Below are 16,035 nucleotides of genomic sequence, written 5' to 3' on the forward strand. Positions count from 1 at the left end.
GCAGAATCGCAACCTGTTTCACTGACATGCTCAAGGATTGACAATATACAAACATATTTGAGTGAATGTCTTTCAGAAACCTGTGTATTTTGACAGGAAGTATTCATTGTTGGCTTCTTTCTGTCTACCATTTTGCAAGTTTATATATGTCGTACAAGTCCACACATGTCTCCATGTGTACTTTATTTCATTTATTCCTCCTGCAGGCCATAGAAAACCCAAATTTTCATTTCATACAGTACAAGTTGCTTGTTAGGATATGTAATTTTGTGTTAATTACTTTTCATACAATAGATATGGCAGTGTGAGTAACAATTAATGAATCCAAATGGATTTATGATTTAAAGAAGCATCATAGTCGCAACTGGAGATATGTAAAATGAGAAGAACCCCCCCCCCCCCCCCCTCCCTCAAACCTCTAATTCCTCTCTCATGTCTCTCACCCATCAATTCTTTAGCATCCAATTCTTGCACTTGTTTTTTTGTTTTATAGAACCAAATATGACCCATAAATACAAATATGATTAAACAACATCGCTTCCTGTTTGTTGCCATGATCACTGCATGTTCGTTTTTAAAAAATAAATTTCACAGCCCGAAACAAAAAGACTATAATAAATGTTGTCATTACTTGTTTGAAATTAAATCCATCCAATGTGTGTCGAGAGTTAATAACGTGAATTTTAAAACGACACATGAACCCCTTTGTGTACAGTCTGTCATGGATTTGTTAAATGTTTAGAAATTACAACTAATCAACCTAATCCAATCCTTTACTATTATCGTATTTTTATCCTTCCTGTCATGTCCCCACAACCAGACTGGCAATGTGAGTTATATAGAGTGACCCATTTACCTCCCTTTGATTTAACTTTCTAAACTTAACCCTTTTTAGACGGTTGCTCAAATCACAGTGTGGCTATTGTATATTTGTGACATAATGATACTGAATATTGCCTATTTTAACCCTTTTTAGTTCTTCCTCTTCTGTAAGAAATTGAAACTGTCACCATAGTATCGTACTGCTGTTTAGACGATTGTCCTTCATTCATTGGCACATACATTAAACAAAATCAAAATGATGATAATAATGATAATAATAATAATAATAATAATAATAATAATAATAATAATAATAATAATAATAAATAATAATAATAATAATAATAATAACAACAATAATATAATAAAGATAATAATAATAATAATAATAATAATAATAATAATAATAATAATAATAATAATAATAATAATAATAATAATAATAATAATAATAATGATGATGATGATGATGATAATGATAATGATAATAATAATAATAATAATAATAATAATAATAATAATAATAATAATAATAATAATAATAATAATAATAATAATAATAATAATATCAATAATACAACTCTTTCTGGATAACAATATTTCATCCAATTGAATCACACTTTTCACTGTATTCATGAATTGTCCACCACTATCACAATCACCACCACTCATGCCAGGCCAAAGAAGACCCGTTATTCTCGGAGGACCTCTACGCACGCCAGTCATTCCGCTATGGCCGCCAGCCTCCTCGCATGTCTGCAGGCTGGTCCACGTCCACAGAATTCCGAGATCCATCCCGTGATGTTGTCTACCAGGGTCACCTCTCTTCCTTCGGGAGCATCTCCGAGCATCCCAAATTCCCAGCAGATGATTCAGCCATCTTGGCAGCAGATGCTATAGAGGAAGAGCAAATGATGTCTGCCAGTGCAGCAAGGACTCGCAGCGCCCCACCTACCAAAGCTACAGTAATGACCTTGACTTGCCTATATACCAAAGGCTATAACTGAAAATATTCAAGCGCCTTTCCATTCTGTTTTGCTGATGTCGCTGATACTATAAACAGCCTATCAAATCTCACGCCTTGCCAGTTTCAATAGCTATTAACTCCTTATGGAAACGTATTCCCTTTTCATATTTCATCCTTTTCCTTATCTACCTAAGTATTAATGAGGTGATTGGAACTGAAATATTATAAAGCTTAGAAGTATTAGGGGTTTTTGGTGTTGTTCCCCTTGGATACAGTTTAATCATTCATATCAATCATTAATTCGGATATGGTTGTAAGTTTTTCTATTCATTCATAAGAATTTCTCAGTATATTTCACCCATAACAATAACAACTTTAATATCATTATTAACATCATAACAGTGTTTCTATCTTACATTTTAATATGATGCCAATACTCATTTTTAAAATAATGTAGCATTCTTCATCTCGCTTTTGCTTAAATTTTACTTTTCATAATTCTAGATCAATCAAAATATTTTCACAAATGGACAAAATATTGATTCCAAAGAGCTTTATTTACTTTTGTTTTTTGGTTTAATGATAGTTATACCAAAGATTTTGTGATTCATAGTTAATCAACTTTATAGTTTTGACGTACATAATTATTTATATATTTTAGATATGGATATCTCTGCTTATCCTCTGCTCTCACTCTGGCTCTTTCTCTCGCTCTATGATGAGACATAAACTACACATGATCAAAGAATGCCCCATATAACCTTGTCCCATAATAATGCATCTTTGTACTTAGACATATATCATCAATTATGCCTCCTTAAGTTTAGCTGGTTGGCTAAAAAGGTATCTTATATCATGTTGACTTGACAATTTTGATTATTATAGGAATTTATCAGATTCAAGTTTTAAAATGACGAGATTTTAAGACAGTTTGTATTGATATAAATAGAATAGGGAATTAGACATTCATTTACTTGATCAGGGTTGACTTTCAGATTTATAAATTTGCTTAGAGATGTTAGATCGTTTGTCAATATTATTTTCTTAAAAAACATTTAATTATTTTATTTTTAAGTTCTTGTCAACTTGTCTATCAAAGCAAAGATTTACTTTATAGTACAGAAGGGATATATGGAAAACGTCAATGATAAGATCCATACCTAGATTATTGAAGGTTTTGAGGTTGGGTTAAAATACAAGCGTTACAATGTCAATCAAAAATTGCAATTTTACATCTTAATTTGATGCTGAATTACTAAAATTGTTCCTTTGCCATGTGGATGGGACGTTTGCCCCACTGTTTTCCCTGCTAGTTATTGGAAATTCCAGTTAACTTTATCAATCAAGATAAATTAAATAAATTTGAGTAAATCATAGTGTTCAATAATATTTGAAGAACGTGGGAAAAAATCCCAAAAAACTTTCAAGATGTCTACTGTTTTTATACACACACACAACAGAATTTTGTCAGAATTTCAAGAGGTGACATTATGGACTTGATAGATTAATTGTTTCAATATAAACTATGTCTAATTTCTATGTGCTGATCATATAACTTCTCACTAGACACGATTGACGTCATCCTATTGTTTTGGTACTGTCTAAAATGGAAAAGGTGTTTTGTCTTCTTACCAGCAAACGTTGCTGATCGAAGCTTGAAACAAGTTATTAGAGAAAGAATTTAAAACGAAACTTAACCAACAATAATGAGAAAGAATTAAAGCATTTTGATGTGGATGTTTCGAGTCTCTCCTTTGTCAACAAAAAGGACGATGAAAATAAAGCTAAAGATGATTGTGAGGATGATCAATCAACATCCTCACATCTCACATTATCTTCCGCATCTATTCTGTTGACAAAGGGGATTTCCGAAATATTCCCATCATTTGTCTTTTGAATTATATTCTTTAAAAAAAATTATATATATATATATATATATATATATATATATATATATATATATATATATATATATATATATATATATATATATATATATATATATATATATATATATATATATAATCGTTAGTTTTTTTTTGTTTTTTGTTTTTTTAATTTTTTTTTTTTTTTTTATCTTCAAGAAAAACCTCCAATTCCGTAGCAAACTCCAGATAGTTGATCTATTTGCTCTGTTAAAAAAAAAATTCAAATCATCTTTTCAAAACTAAATCTTTTACACATTTTGACGTTTATTTCATACAAGAGGTTTTAAGAATGCTTTTTGAAGTAGAATGAAATTGTACAACTAGAAATATGAATTAACGATTAAAAAAATAAAAGAATAGAATTTATGAAATAAGGTCAGGAATAAGTTTATATTTAAATCTAATGTGTTTTTGGGTATTAAATTGATGACTGTTCAAGTCTTTCTTATTCTGGTATGGTTATAATCTATATTTTCTTTTGCTTTGCCATTATATGAATTTCAGAAATTTTCGCGACGTTTTCCTCATGCATCTGCTTGTGATTTTTCAGAAAATTCGCCTCTACTAATAGCATAACATTTCTTTGGATTCATTTATTATATTTCGTATCATTATCTTTATCATCATCATCATCATCATCATTATCATCTGAAATTTTCGCGACCTTTTCCTCATGCATCTGCTCGTGATTTTTCAGAAAATTCGCCTATACTAATAGCATTATAACATTTCGTTGTGACTATCTATTTCATATCATCATCTTTATCATCATCATCATTATTATCATCATCATCAACACCATCATAATTATCATCATAATCATCGTCGACGTCGTCATCATCATCATCAAAACCACCACCACCACCACCATCATCACCACCACGACCATCATCATCATCATCATCATCATCATCAGTCACCATCATCAGTTTGCTCCAAGTCTGTCATCACGGTCATAATTCTCATTTAGAGCCTTTACCAATTCCCCACCCTGTTTACCATATGATACGATGCCTGTATCCAATGAATCATTACTCATATAGTAGTATAGTTCAAAAAACCCATGATCCCCTCCCAATCTTTCCAGTTATGATATATTTGCTTTATATCAAGCAGCGTAATTTTTTGAACAATGCATGCGGTTTTTATACGACAATTGGATTCCAATTTTTTAATTATACATATTGACATTAGTATGGGTTGCAAATAAAGTTTAAATAAAGAGCAGATCAGGCACCAGTGAATTAATGATAATGTGCTGGACGAATTGTCATAGGAAAGAAGGTGTCATTTTAAATTAAAAATTGTCATTGAATGCCAGTCCTCCTTACTAAGTCGAGTTTTAAGTAAGAATAGCAATTATAATAGTTGCCTGGACTTTTATACACGAATTTGACTTTAACAATGACAGCTTTAATAAAAAAAGAATAATGTCTAACAAAGTAATTTCAAGTTTTACTTTTCTGATTTTCCATGGCTCAGTGGAAATCGTTATCCAATAAACTTGATTTCAGGTGCTTGTGGTTTTAATTTTTAAGGATTTATACCCATTACCCGATGATAGTACAGGTTGTTTGTTTTTTTTTTTCATTTTTTTTTTTTTTATTATTTTTAAAAATTTATTTTATTTTGATGATTTCATCACATGTATATAATATTATGATAAATAATCTTTATCAGCTTAATAAAATTAAAAATCTTACACAAATGCTATATTTTTGTCCTTGGTATGGTTTGAATCCTTAAAATTTTATTTTGGCATTATAATAGATAATTAAATAAGTCCTATGAGATTAAAAAAAACAAAACACAGTACACTTTGACCTAAAGCAAAGGCTGACAACTTAGAGGACGTTTGAACTTTAACCTCGTAATGAACCCAATTCTTTTGTTTATTTTTAGAATTTCGTCCCCGTCCCCCTAAGTTGTAGATGATTTAAATAAATCATTTGAATACAATTTGTTTAGTCTTGGACAACTGCACAAATTAGATATGTTTGTTCCTTTATCTGATACCAGCCAGCAAGACGTTAAAATTTGCATTATTTAATAGACATGTGATTGTCTAAGAAGGACCATTTAACATTACCGTGGTCGTGATGCTTAAATAACTTAGCACATCCCAAAACTGAAAAGATTTTTCAAGACTATATTATCATATAAAGTTTGATGAAAATATGATGAATTCTTCTATAATTGTGTCTTAACATTCAAGGTATTTAATGGCCATGGGCCTAATTAACCCATAACTTTAGCAAGACATATGATATAATATGATTAATATGTATTGTTATGACCAGAGGGTTGTATTTGGTTTAACTCGTATGTATGCCATCTTTGGATGTAATATTTTGAATAATATTCTTAAAGAGAAAAGGTGAAAAATGTATTAGGATTCCAACTTTTTACATATGGGTTTTGATTTTAGATGTAACTTTTTTTAAAATCTTATATTATCGAGGTCAACAAGAAAGTAATACCAATCCAGTAAGAGCAATACGACTCTGGCTTCAATCAAGGTTGACTACTCACTTAGCTGTTACTTTTCTTTGGTGAAAATGAAGAGGAAAAGGGGGGGGGGGGGGGGGGGGTGATGTTGAAGATATGATATGTTTAATGGGGAAAATATGATTTGGAAAAGAAGAAAAAATTAACCTCACATTAAGGAAAAATTGGTAGTGTAAATAATTCCTGTCAAGACTATTATCATATAAATTAGAGGAAGACACTCATTGCTGTGAAATATAACCCTTGATACCAATTTTACCACTACTTCATCCCAGGACTACATGGACGCCCAGATCACCAGTCAGACGATGGCCACCATGTACAGCGCCCCACCCCCTGTCAGCGGGGGTCCTCGTCTGCCCAACGCCACCACGGAGGGAGGGAACAGGTTCAGTTCCTACAGCGGCTCTTCCTTCAGTACCAGTTTCGATCCGGACAACGTGCCCGTGGATAGGTCACCTGTCTACTCTGGGTGAGTTGTATGGATATCATATAATATGCACACTTGTATGTTGGACTGTTCCAGGGTTTGTCCATCTTCGTTTTACATCGAGGATCCGTCATCCCACAGGTCATGAAGACTCCTGTTTTCATTTCATATGGTCTATGCTGCTTTTTAGATTCTCTGATTGAACGAAGTCTATTGTAGCATCTTTTATTACCTTTATTGAATACAATCACTTTCACCTAAGAAGAGTGAGGCAATCCAAGGTCAGGTATTGCAATCATTGTCATCTATATGGTCACTGACCATGATCTTTGTGACATGACAAAAATAATCCTCCTCCACCCTCCCTCTCTTCTTTCATTGATATGCTTCATGTTTGTTTCTCATACGACTTTTAAGACCTTCTCATCCCATTGAAGGGAAAAGAAGATTCCTCTGCCTCTATTTGTTGCCCCAGGTGCAGGGTGAAAAAGTAGTTTTACTTTACAAGGGCTCGTAGCGCACTCTACTTTTCTGAATTTTGAAATGGATACATTTCGGTTTCTATAGTGTTAAACAGACAATAACAATGACAATGCTTGCTACCCTTTGGATATGACGCTAGTCTATTGCAAAGAATTATGCGCTAAATTAAATAGACCCAGCTACCCAATCACTGCTGAGTCGACTTGGGGAAGGAGGGGGGAGGGGGAATGTCCGGAAAAATATGTACCACACAGTTCTTTTGCATGAGAAACGAGTGCTCTACCAACTGAACCACAGTGCTGAAATGGTCAACAGTATTCTCATCATGTTCCACAACCATCCACCTGCTTTAGTTAACAATGCTATATTGTGATTTCACGCATATTGATAAGGTCAACAGGAAGGATAGTCTTAGCCTCATAGACTGGGCCATGAGGACTCGTAGATAGCATGGCCCAGGTCTTCATACAACAAAATACATTTTAAGCATAAAACCATTAGTGTTTTGTGTAATCAACTTTGCTTTTAATCTCTTATCCTGTAAAGCAAACTTAATTGGAAGAGGTAACTTTAAGTGTTCAATGTTTATTTATTCATTTATTTATTTATTTATTTGTGTGTAATTGAGAAAAAACAAACAAACAACAAAACAACTTTACTTTGGACACTTTTATTTTCTTTACCAACATATTAAGAATGGTTTTCTGAAAATAATAAAGTCCCTCGAACCCCCCCCCCCCCCCCCCTCCCCATCACATTTTCCCACCCTTTCACCCTATTAAAATTATTAACCACATACACCCCAATTTTATTTTTAATAAATAAAATTAAAACCCATTTAATTTCATTAAGTGAAATTTCATTATTTTAATTCTGTAATAAATTGAATTGGCTGACATGGCCGGTGTTTGTTAGTTTATAAGAAATGCTCGCTTGAAATCTCAAGGTCAAAAAAAGACAGTCATTATAACCATGTAAATTAATAATTCACCCTCAGTTGGGCTTCAAAGTTCTGCAATTTGTGCGCTCTGACAATATGCTTTCCTCATTTACTCATTTCATTCACACCTACAATCGGATATAAAAGCAGTTGAAGCGCTGCAAGATTTGTCTTAAATGACTACAGTCCCCATAGCCGTGTAACAGAAATGATCACACAGCTTGGATGGCCTCCACTACAAGACAGACGGAAAGAACGACTAACTCTTATGTTCAAAATTACAAATAAAATGACGGCCATCTTACCAGAACAACTAGACTCATAACGAAATACACGCATTCAAAGAAAAACCCACTCAAAAACACTAAAACATCAATCTACGAACTCAAACATCATCAAATATTAATTTGTATCCCTCACTATCAAAGACTGGAACGCTCTTCCCGAATCAAGTGTGAACACAACAGATTTAGAAACATTCAAACGGAGATTATCAAAAAATGGCTGTTATATTCAACAACGCTCTCCGCCCTCGAATACAAATACTCATAATTGAGTCGAATTTGAGTAACATTTAGATTCAGATTCAGCTTCATAATTGGAAATACCACAAGTGGTTATACGTTTTAAAGCAAAACTTGGTATTTCTACTAATTTTCCAAAGGAGTTGATATGTCTGATTTATTGTGACCTAATATTAGAAATCAATGGTCGTCCATCAATCTCGGAGGAAAAAAAAAAAAGAAGTCAAAAGAAAAATGATACTAAATTAGAATTTCTCGAAACCAATCTTCATATGTTTTCACAGTGTTTTGTGTTGATTTTCATTTTCATTGTTGTGGTAGTGATTGATCTTCCGTCGTCAACTCCTGCTATTTAGATTTTTTTTTTTAACCATAAAGGATGGAATTCTGAAACATTTATATATTTATATTAAATTTTGATCGTATCAGATGATTATAGTTTGTGATCATAAATGATTTAATGTAGACAGAGAATGGATTTTGAAGCTAGTTGTAATACCCCTCCCCATGTTACATTATCGTCAATGAGTTGCAACTTGGACAAAAGTAATTTTCTCCATTACTTGAAGTATTAAACAATTTTTAAAAAATGAAATCTTCGACACCAACTTATTTCCCTCTCATTTTAAGTAAACATTTACTGGCACATTTAAATAATAAAACTGATATAGAGGATTTAGTATCTTCAGGATTTACTTATTAAAAAAAAAATTTTGTGTGTGTGTTGTTTTTGGTTGTTTTTGTTTCTGCTAGTTCACATCGAATCGAAGCTAATGACGGAATGCCATTTCACATTTTCATTTTTCTCTCACTGAAATAAGGATTTTTCAAAACACTCGTGAACATTTTCAAAAAATATATTTTTGCCAGAAAACAGTAACTTCATATATCACAAGCTTTACTAGGGATGTTTATTTTGTTTACTTTTACATGTTCCTATTGCTGATATATGCCGAGTGACAATAAATAATATTCAATTAAATGGAATTGAATTCGATAGAATCAGATGACCTCCAACTACCAACTTGTAAAAAAAATCATATTTACTCCATATTTCAGGTTTGAGGCCCTTTTTGCCAAGTCTGGTTTCGTCTTAATCTATCGATATAATATGAAGTAACTGTTTTCTGGACAAAGTAATTTTTAAAAAAAAGTGATTACACATTGCACGGCACCATGGGTATTGATTAGGCACCATGATTTTATACTTACAAATGTTAATATACTCTTACACATTCGTATTCCATTTTTTTTTTCCAGCAAGAGTCAGAATAAAATGAGATCATGTAAATTACAATACAACTCTTAGAAATATGTAGGGCGCAAGGCACACACAGAGTGTGTGTGTGCGCGCGCGCGTGTGTGTGTGTGTGTTAGGGAGAGAGAGCGAGAGCGAGAGAGAGAGAGAGAGAGAGAGAGAGAGAGAGAGGGGGGGGGGGGGGTACGAGTATCCAACAATAATAAAAATCCAACAAAGTAGCCAACTACATCCAAAGACCATTAAATTACAGGCCTATATCACATTCCTTAGTCATGTATTAGAATAGGCGAGTGCAACTTGGGATCCTCATTCGCAGAAGGACATAAATTAATATGATCCAGAAGTCCAAAGAGCAGCAGTACGATTTGTGACAGGCTGGCCGCACATCGAAAATTTTGTAAAAACATACATACAACCATTTGTAATAACAAACAAACGCATATAAATTCAGTCTTTTCCCCCAGATCCATTCGTGAATGGAATGGGTTACGTTACCACTAGAAATAAGTGATAATAATAATATAGAAAATACAGAGACATTCAATGGAGCACTATGCACAATTCAGATAGGCGACACATATATTATTTTATGTTTGTTTGTTTCATGATGGGTTTGTGAATATTTTCGCTGATGGGCCCATGGTGCCTTTTGAAAAAATTATGACCTGAAGTATTAAATATCTAATGACATATTAATAGTACCAACTTGTGGAAATCGCCAGTTAATGAATGGCTATTGATTTGATTGATTATCGATTGATCGGTTTAGTGACCGTGAAATGTGCCAATAATATGTGTTGTGTGTTGTATGGAGACTTAAATAGGTCAAATCTAAATCAGAACACAGGTTTGAATGTAACAGCATTATTGTTGTCATTATTATTTCTAATCATAGAGTCAGTCTCTCTCTCTCTCTCTCTCTCTCTCTCTCTCTCTCTCTCTCTCTCTCTCTCTCTCTCTCTCTCTCTCTATCTATCTATCTATCTATCTATCTATCTATCTATCTATCTATCTATCTATCTATCTATCTATCTATCTATCTATCTATCTATCTCCTTTTTTGATGATATTGTTTGTTTACATTTTTCTTGAGTTTTTTTTTTCTGGTGCTGATGTCGTTGTTAATATTATTGCCGTTGTTGCTCCTGTTCTTGTTTTCGTTGCTGTTGTTGTCTTGGTCGTCGCCTCCGATTTCAAGTTACATATTGTTGATCATTTGGATAATGGGTCATCCGAAGTAAAGTCTCAAAGGACTCCACCCCCCCCCCCCCCCTCACAAAAACAACAGCATGCACACACATACACACACACACACACACACAAACAAACACACACACACACACACACACACAAACAGAGGTCCTTTTCCTTTTCCATCCCGTTCACAAAACACGTTTATCATCAAGCGGAATCGCTTAAATAAATTAGACTCTTACCAGGGCAATGGAAATAATATTCAATTACGGCCGAGATGCCTGCTGACATTGTTTACCACCTCGCTCGACTCAGAGCGCCATTTTCCAACAAGCCCGTGACGTGTGACTTCGATTGTTATCGGGATAATTGTTGAATTTCCAAGGCGTCAACGTTTTCCCCGTCTCGTTTCATAATATCTTTTTTTCCCCTTTTATTTACGTTCTTTCTGTCTTTCTGTTTGTTTTTTTATAAATCTTTTGGTAATATTTTACATCAGAGTTAATTATTATGTTAACCCTTTAGTATGGAGTCTTAATTCCTTTCCAAACGACGTTAAAAAAGGACAACACTGGGCTTAAAAATATTTTAAAAAAACAAAACAAAATAACCCCCACAACATCATAACAAAAACAAAACAAACAACCCCCCCCCCCCCCCCCAAACAACCCTCCCCCCCCCCTCCTAAAACAAAACAAATCCCCAGAGCATTTATAGAGCACGATATCTATAAATGTGCTCAAAGCGATTTACAAGGGGTCCCAACCAACAGCAACGCTTAACATGTAAGACGAGACATAACGCATGTAATGTAAGGCTATAATACAATTATTTTAAATCCTCTATCTTAAAAACAAAAACAAAAAATCATTTTTGTCACTTTCTCCCTCATTAAAGATTATTATGTCCTAACCAAGTCTCTTCACTTTCATCACACAATGGCAGCATTTCATTTCAGATTATTTTAGTAAATTATGTATGTATGTATGTATGTATGTATGTATGTATGTATGTATGTATGTATGTATGTACGAGGGCTCTTTCATAATTAACCGAAAAATGCCTGTAAAATCCGCGTTTTTTATGCTATCAGCAAAATTTTTGCACGTGTTCATCCCTTGACTCATCCTTTATTTCTCTACGTAACAGCCAAGTCTGTCGACACACTTCTGCCAACGCCGCACCATGGAATAGATACCCTCTCGGAAGAAATTTCCGTCAAGGTTTTGTAGCCATTTCCGCACATGGTCAACAAGCTCTTCATCGACATCAAAGCGCTTTCCTGCCAGCTCACGTTTCAGTGGCCCAAAGAGGTGATAATCAGATGGTGCGAGGTCTGGACTGTGTGGTGGGTGTGGCAAAATCTCCCATCCATATTTCTCTAGCCAACCTTGCGTCACTCGTGCTGTGTGGGGTGTAGCGTTGTCGTGTTGCAAAATGACCCCGTTGGTCAACTGCCCTGGGCGCTTTCTGCGAATGGCCTCCCTAAGCTTGTCAAGAGTTTGGCAGTACCTTGCAGCATTGATTGTTTCTCCAGGTTGTAAGGTTTCGAACAGAATAACACCACGACTGTCCCAGAAAACAGTTCCCATTATTTTCTTTGCTGGCCGCATGACTTTGAATTTCTTCGCGACAGGTGAGGATGGATGTTTCCATGTCATCGAATCTTGCTTTGTTTCTGGGGTGCAATGGTGCAACCAAGTCTCATCACCGGTGACTATGCTGTCAAGAAAAGTCACATCGTACCCTAGAAAGTCTCCGCCGGCGTTGGCAGTATGCCCGTGAACCCTGCGTGAGCTCTTGCTTCTTCTCAAAAGTTCCCTGCAGATGTCCAATCTTTATTCTTTATCTTTATGATTGTCTGTCAATTGCTTAGGAACCCATCTTGCGCTGACTTTTCTGTAGCCAAGTTCATTAAATACAATTCTATGGGCAGAAGTTTCCGAAATTTCAAGACTGCTTGCGATTTCATGAAGTTTCAACCTCCTGTCTTGACGAATAAGCTCATCAACTCGCTTCACATTGTCTTCTGACGTCGCAGTTATCGAACGCCCTCTCCCTTCCCTGTCTGTCAAGTCGGAATGGCCGGCTTCAAACAAATTACACCAGTGATAGACTTGTGTACGGCTTATAACATGCTCACCATATACACTCTGAAGTTCTTTGTGAATTTCGGTAGGATTCAGACTTTTGGGGTTCAAAAAACGTATGACAGCTTTGATTTCCTCCTTTGACCAAGTTTCAAGGTGGGCCGCCATCTTTAAAATCGTCTAGAAATTCATTGTGCAAAATGATGCACTTCATAATTTCTGGGAATATCCGTAAGGAAATAAGGAATATCATGTCGTTTACAGAATTTAAAAATCTCCACTGGTTGCTGAGCAATGGGCATTTTTCGGTTATTTCTGAAAGAGCCCTCGTATGTATGTATGTATGTATGTATGTATGTATGTATGTATGTATGTATGTATGTATGTATGTATGTATGTATGTATGTATGTATGTATGTATGTATGTATGTAAAGCCGAACATGTAAAGGGTTAAACCTTATTATGTGTTATTATTCATCTCCTATTTTTTTCTTTTTCTCTTTTGTGTTGAGTAGCAAGCATAAATAGGAATATTAATAAGCATAACTAATCGTTATGTATGGGCCTGGAATGATAATAAGGATAATAATAATAATAATAATAATAATAATAATAATAATAATAATAATAATAATAATAATAATAATAATAATAATAATAATAATAATAATAATATATTATTATTATTATTATTATTATTATTATTATTATTATTATTATTATTATTATTATTATTATTATTATTATTATTATTATTATTATTATTATTATTATTATTATTATTATTATTATTATTATTATTATTATTATATAATATTAAAATTAGCGATGACGATGATGATAATGACATATAATAATAATAAATAATAATAATAACAACAATAATGATGATGGTGATGAGAGAGAGAGAGGGGGATAGGGGGGAGAGAGAGAGGGGAGAGAGAGAGAGATGAGAGAGAGAGAGAGAGAGAGAGAGAGAGAGAGAGAGAGAGAGAGAGAGAGAGAGAGAGAGAGAGAGAGAGAGAGAGCACGTGCCCCATAATTCATCATACAGAACCTAATTAATCACACCGCAATTCAAGGCACGCGTTATGAGATGGCTTTGTGGCTCTCTGTTGGTAAGCCATGTATTTTGAGTACTGATTGAGGTCAATTTTGAATATATATGATGGGCTACCCCCCGCAGTTTTTTTTTTTTACAAAGTTACCTGGACACCATTTATTTAAAACAAAAAAGGAAATTAAATTAGACCGTTATTTTAAAAGTCATTCATTTATTTTTTTCTTTTAAGATTGAGAGGTTCAACATGACACACGCTGACATTGTCTGTTGAACAAAACTTGGTCTGGACTTTAAAAGGAAAAAAAAATGGAAAGTTAACATAATTCTGATTTATATAATGCCGCTCTCCTCTGAATATTTCCTATCTCTCTCTCTCATAATTTTGGTCAGATTTTTTAATTTTTATTATTAAAATGAAAATCAACTTGTCAAGAATTCTCTAACCTGAGACTGATAGGGTATGAGACTTGATGACAGGTTGGGGTTCGTCTTAATGGTCATAATCAAACGCAATTTAGACTGTAGGTTATCTGGACAAAATGATAAAGAATCGTGATGTGTAAGAGCTCGGGAGTTTTATTTGTGTGTGTGTGTGTGTGTGTGTGTGTGTGTGTGTGTGTGTGTGTGTGTGTGTGTGTGTGTGTGTGGAGGACGTCTCGAATTTTATAGCTAATTCAATGATATCATCTTTTGAAAATCATTTAACTTTCTCAAGTTCTGAGAAAGCCTAGTTGGCTGTGTTAGTATTGGTCGTCTAAAACGGTAGGGGCTGCCTGAAGCCGGCGATCGTAAAATACTAACGAAAGAGTGAAAATGGAGAGGCTTCGTATGGAACAAAACAGACAATGGACGTTTCGGGTACAAACCCTTCGTCAGCACAACAGTACACAAATAAACATGGAAAACAAATAAAATATAATGAAAAATAACTTGTATCGTCTGTACTCAATGGTGGTTGCAGTATGAATGAAATGTTAGCGTGGCGGGGGTAGCGGATAGGGTGCCCCAGGGGGGTAATCCAATTGATAAGAAAAGGTCAGCATCAGCTCAAACTGATCTCAAACGGACAATTTTTATGGTCTCAAATATGAGGCTTTATGACAAGCTGAATGTTATTTCCATCGAGTAAAAGTTTTCTGGCTAAATTTGTTTTTAAAAATGGTTTTTTTTTTTAGTTGTTTGGAATACGGCAGTGTTAATCAATAAGAGCAATCAGCTTGTCGTTTGCCTGTAGTAATATCGCTGAGGGATTGAGACCCGTAGGATCACGTAATTGTCCCATTCATTAGATAGATTGCACGTGCTTTTCGTGTGCGACAGTCGGTGGTGACTTGATTTTCTGTCAGAGTGACCGGTAGAAGGAAATGGAATGCATTGGAATGAGTGCAGTTCATTAAAGACTGTCGAAATGAGGGGCGTGGTTGGGAGAGAGATGATGGGTGGAGTTAGGGGGGGGGGGGGGGTTGGGGTTAGGCTTGGCGTGTTTTTCAGTGACAATTTAGAGCCACTGAGTTGAAAGGATATTCATCTGTAACGCGCAAAGAGCTGATTTTGTTTTGTATGTTAATATATATGTGTTTTGTACATGTCATTTTTTTTCCTTGAAATATTTATCCTGATTAGGTATCGGCGATTTATGGCGGGGTTTTTTTAACCTTCTAAATTAATCAGCACAATAGTTTATCACAAAGTTCAATCCAGTTCTTTGTGATACGATTTGAATTAATTTTTCATATACTCGAGGCGTTGAGAAAGTGGCAGACTATATTCTAATTCTAAGTCCATAAATGCGTTAAATGATTTCTCTTGCCCATTTCATAGGAA

At 34.3% G+C, this 16,035-nt stretch overlaps 1 protein-coding gene across 50 annotated transcripts in view; it reads left to right on the plus strand.

Annotated features, from left to right (window-relative positions):
• LOC144972476 (uncharacterized) overlaps positions 1–16,035 on the plus strand; it is a 309,958-nt gene that overhangs the window by 148,700 nt on the left and 145,223 nt on the right. For 19 of the 50 annotated variants that reach the window (XM_078913710.1, XM_078913711.1, XM_078913690.1 and 16 more), the window contains 2 exons: positions 1,500–1,787; positions 6,501–6,697. In XM_078913710.1, coding sequence (XP_078769836.1) covers positions 1,500–1,787; positions 6,501–6,697 — 485 coding nt within the window. Of the gene's footprint in view, positions 1–1,499; positions 1,788–6,500; positions 6,698–7,684; positions 7,703–16,035 lie in introns of all 50 variants that reach the window. The other 31 variants (XM_078913731.1, XM_078913721.1, XM_078913724.1 and 28 more) reach the window with 3 other exon arrangements.

Source organism: Berghia stephanieae, chromosome 5, assembly GCF_034508935.2.
Source record: "Berghia stephanieae isolate SIO BIC M18660-M18661 chromosome 5, UCSD_Bste_1.3, whole genome shotgun sequence".
Taxonomy (NCBI): Eukaryota; Metazoa; Mollusca; class Gastropoda; order Nudibranchia; family Aeolidiidae; genus Berghia; species Berghia stephanieae.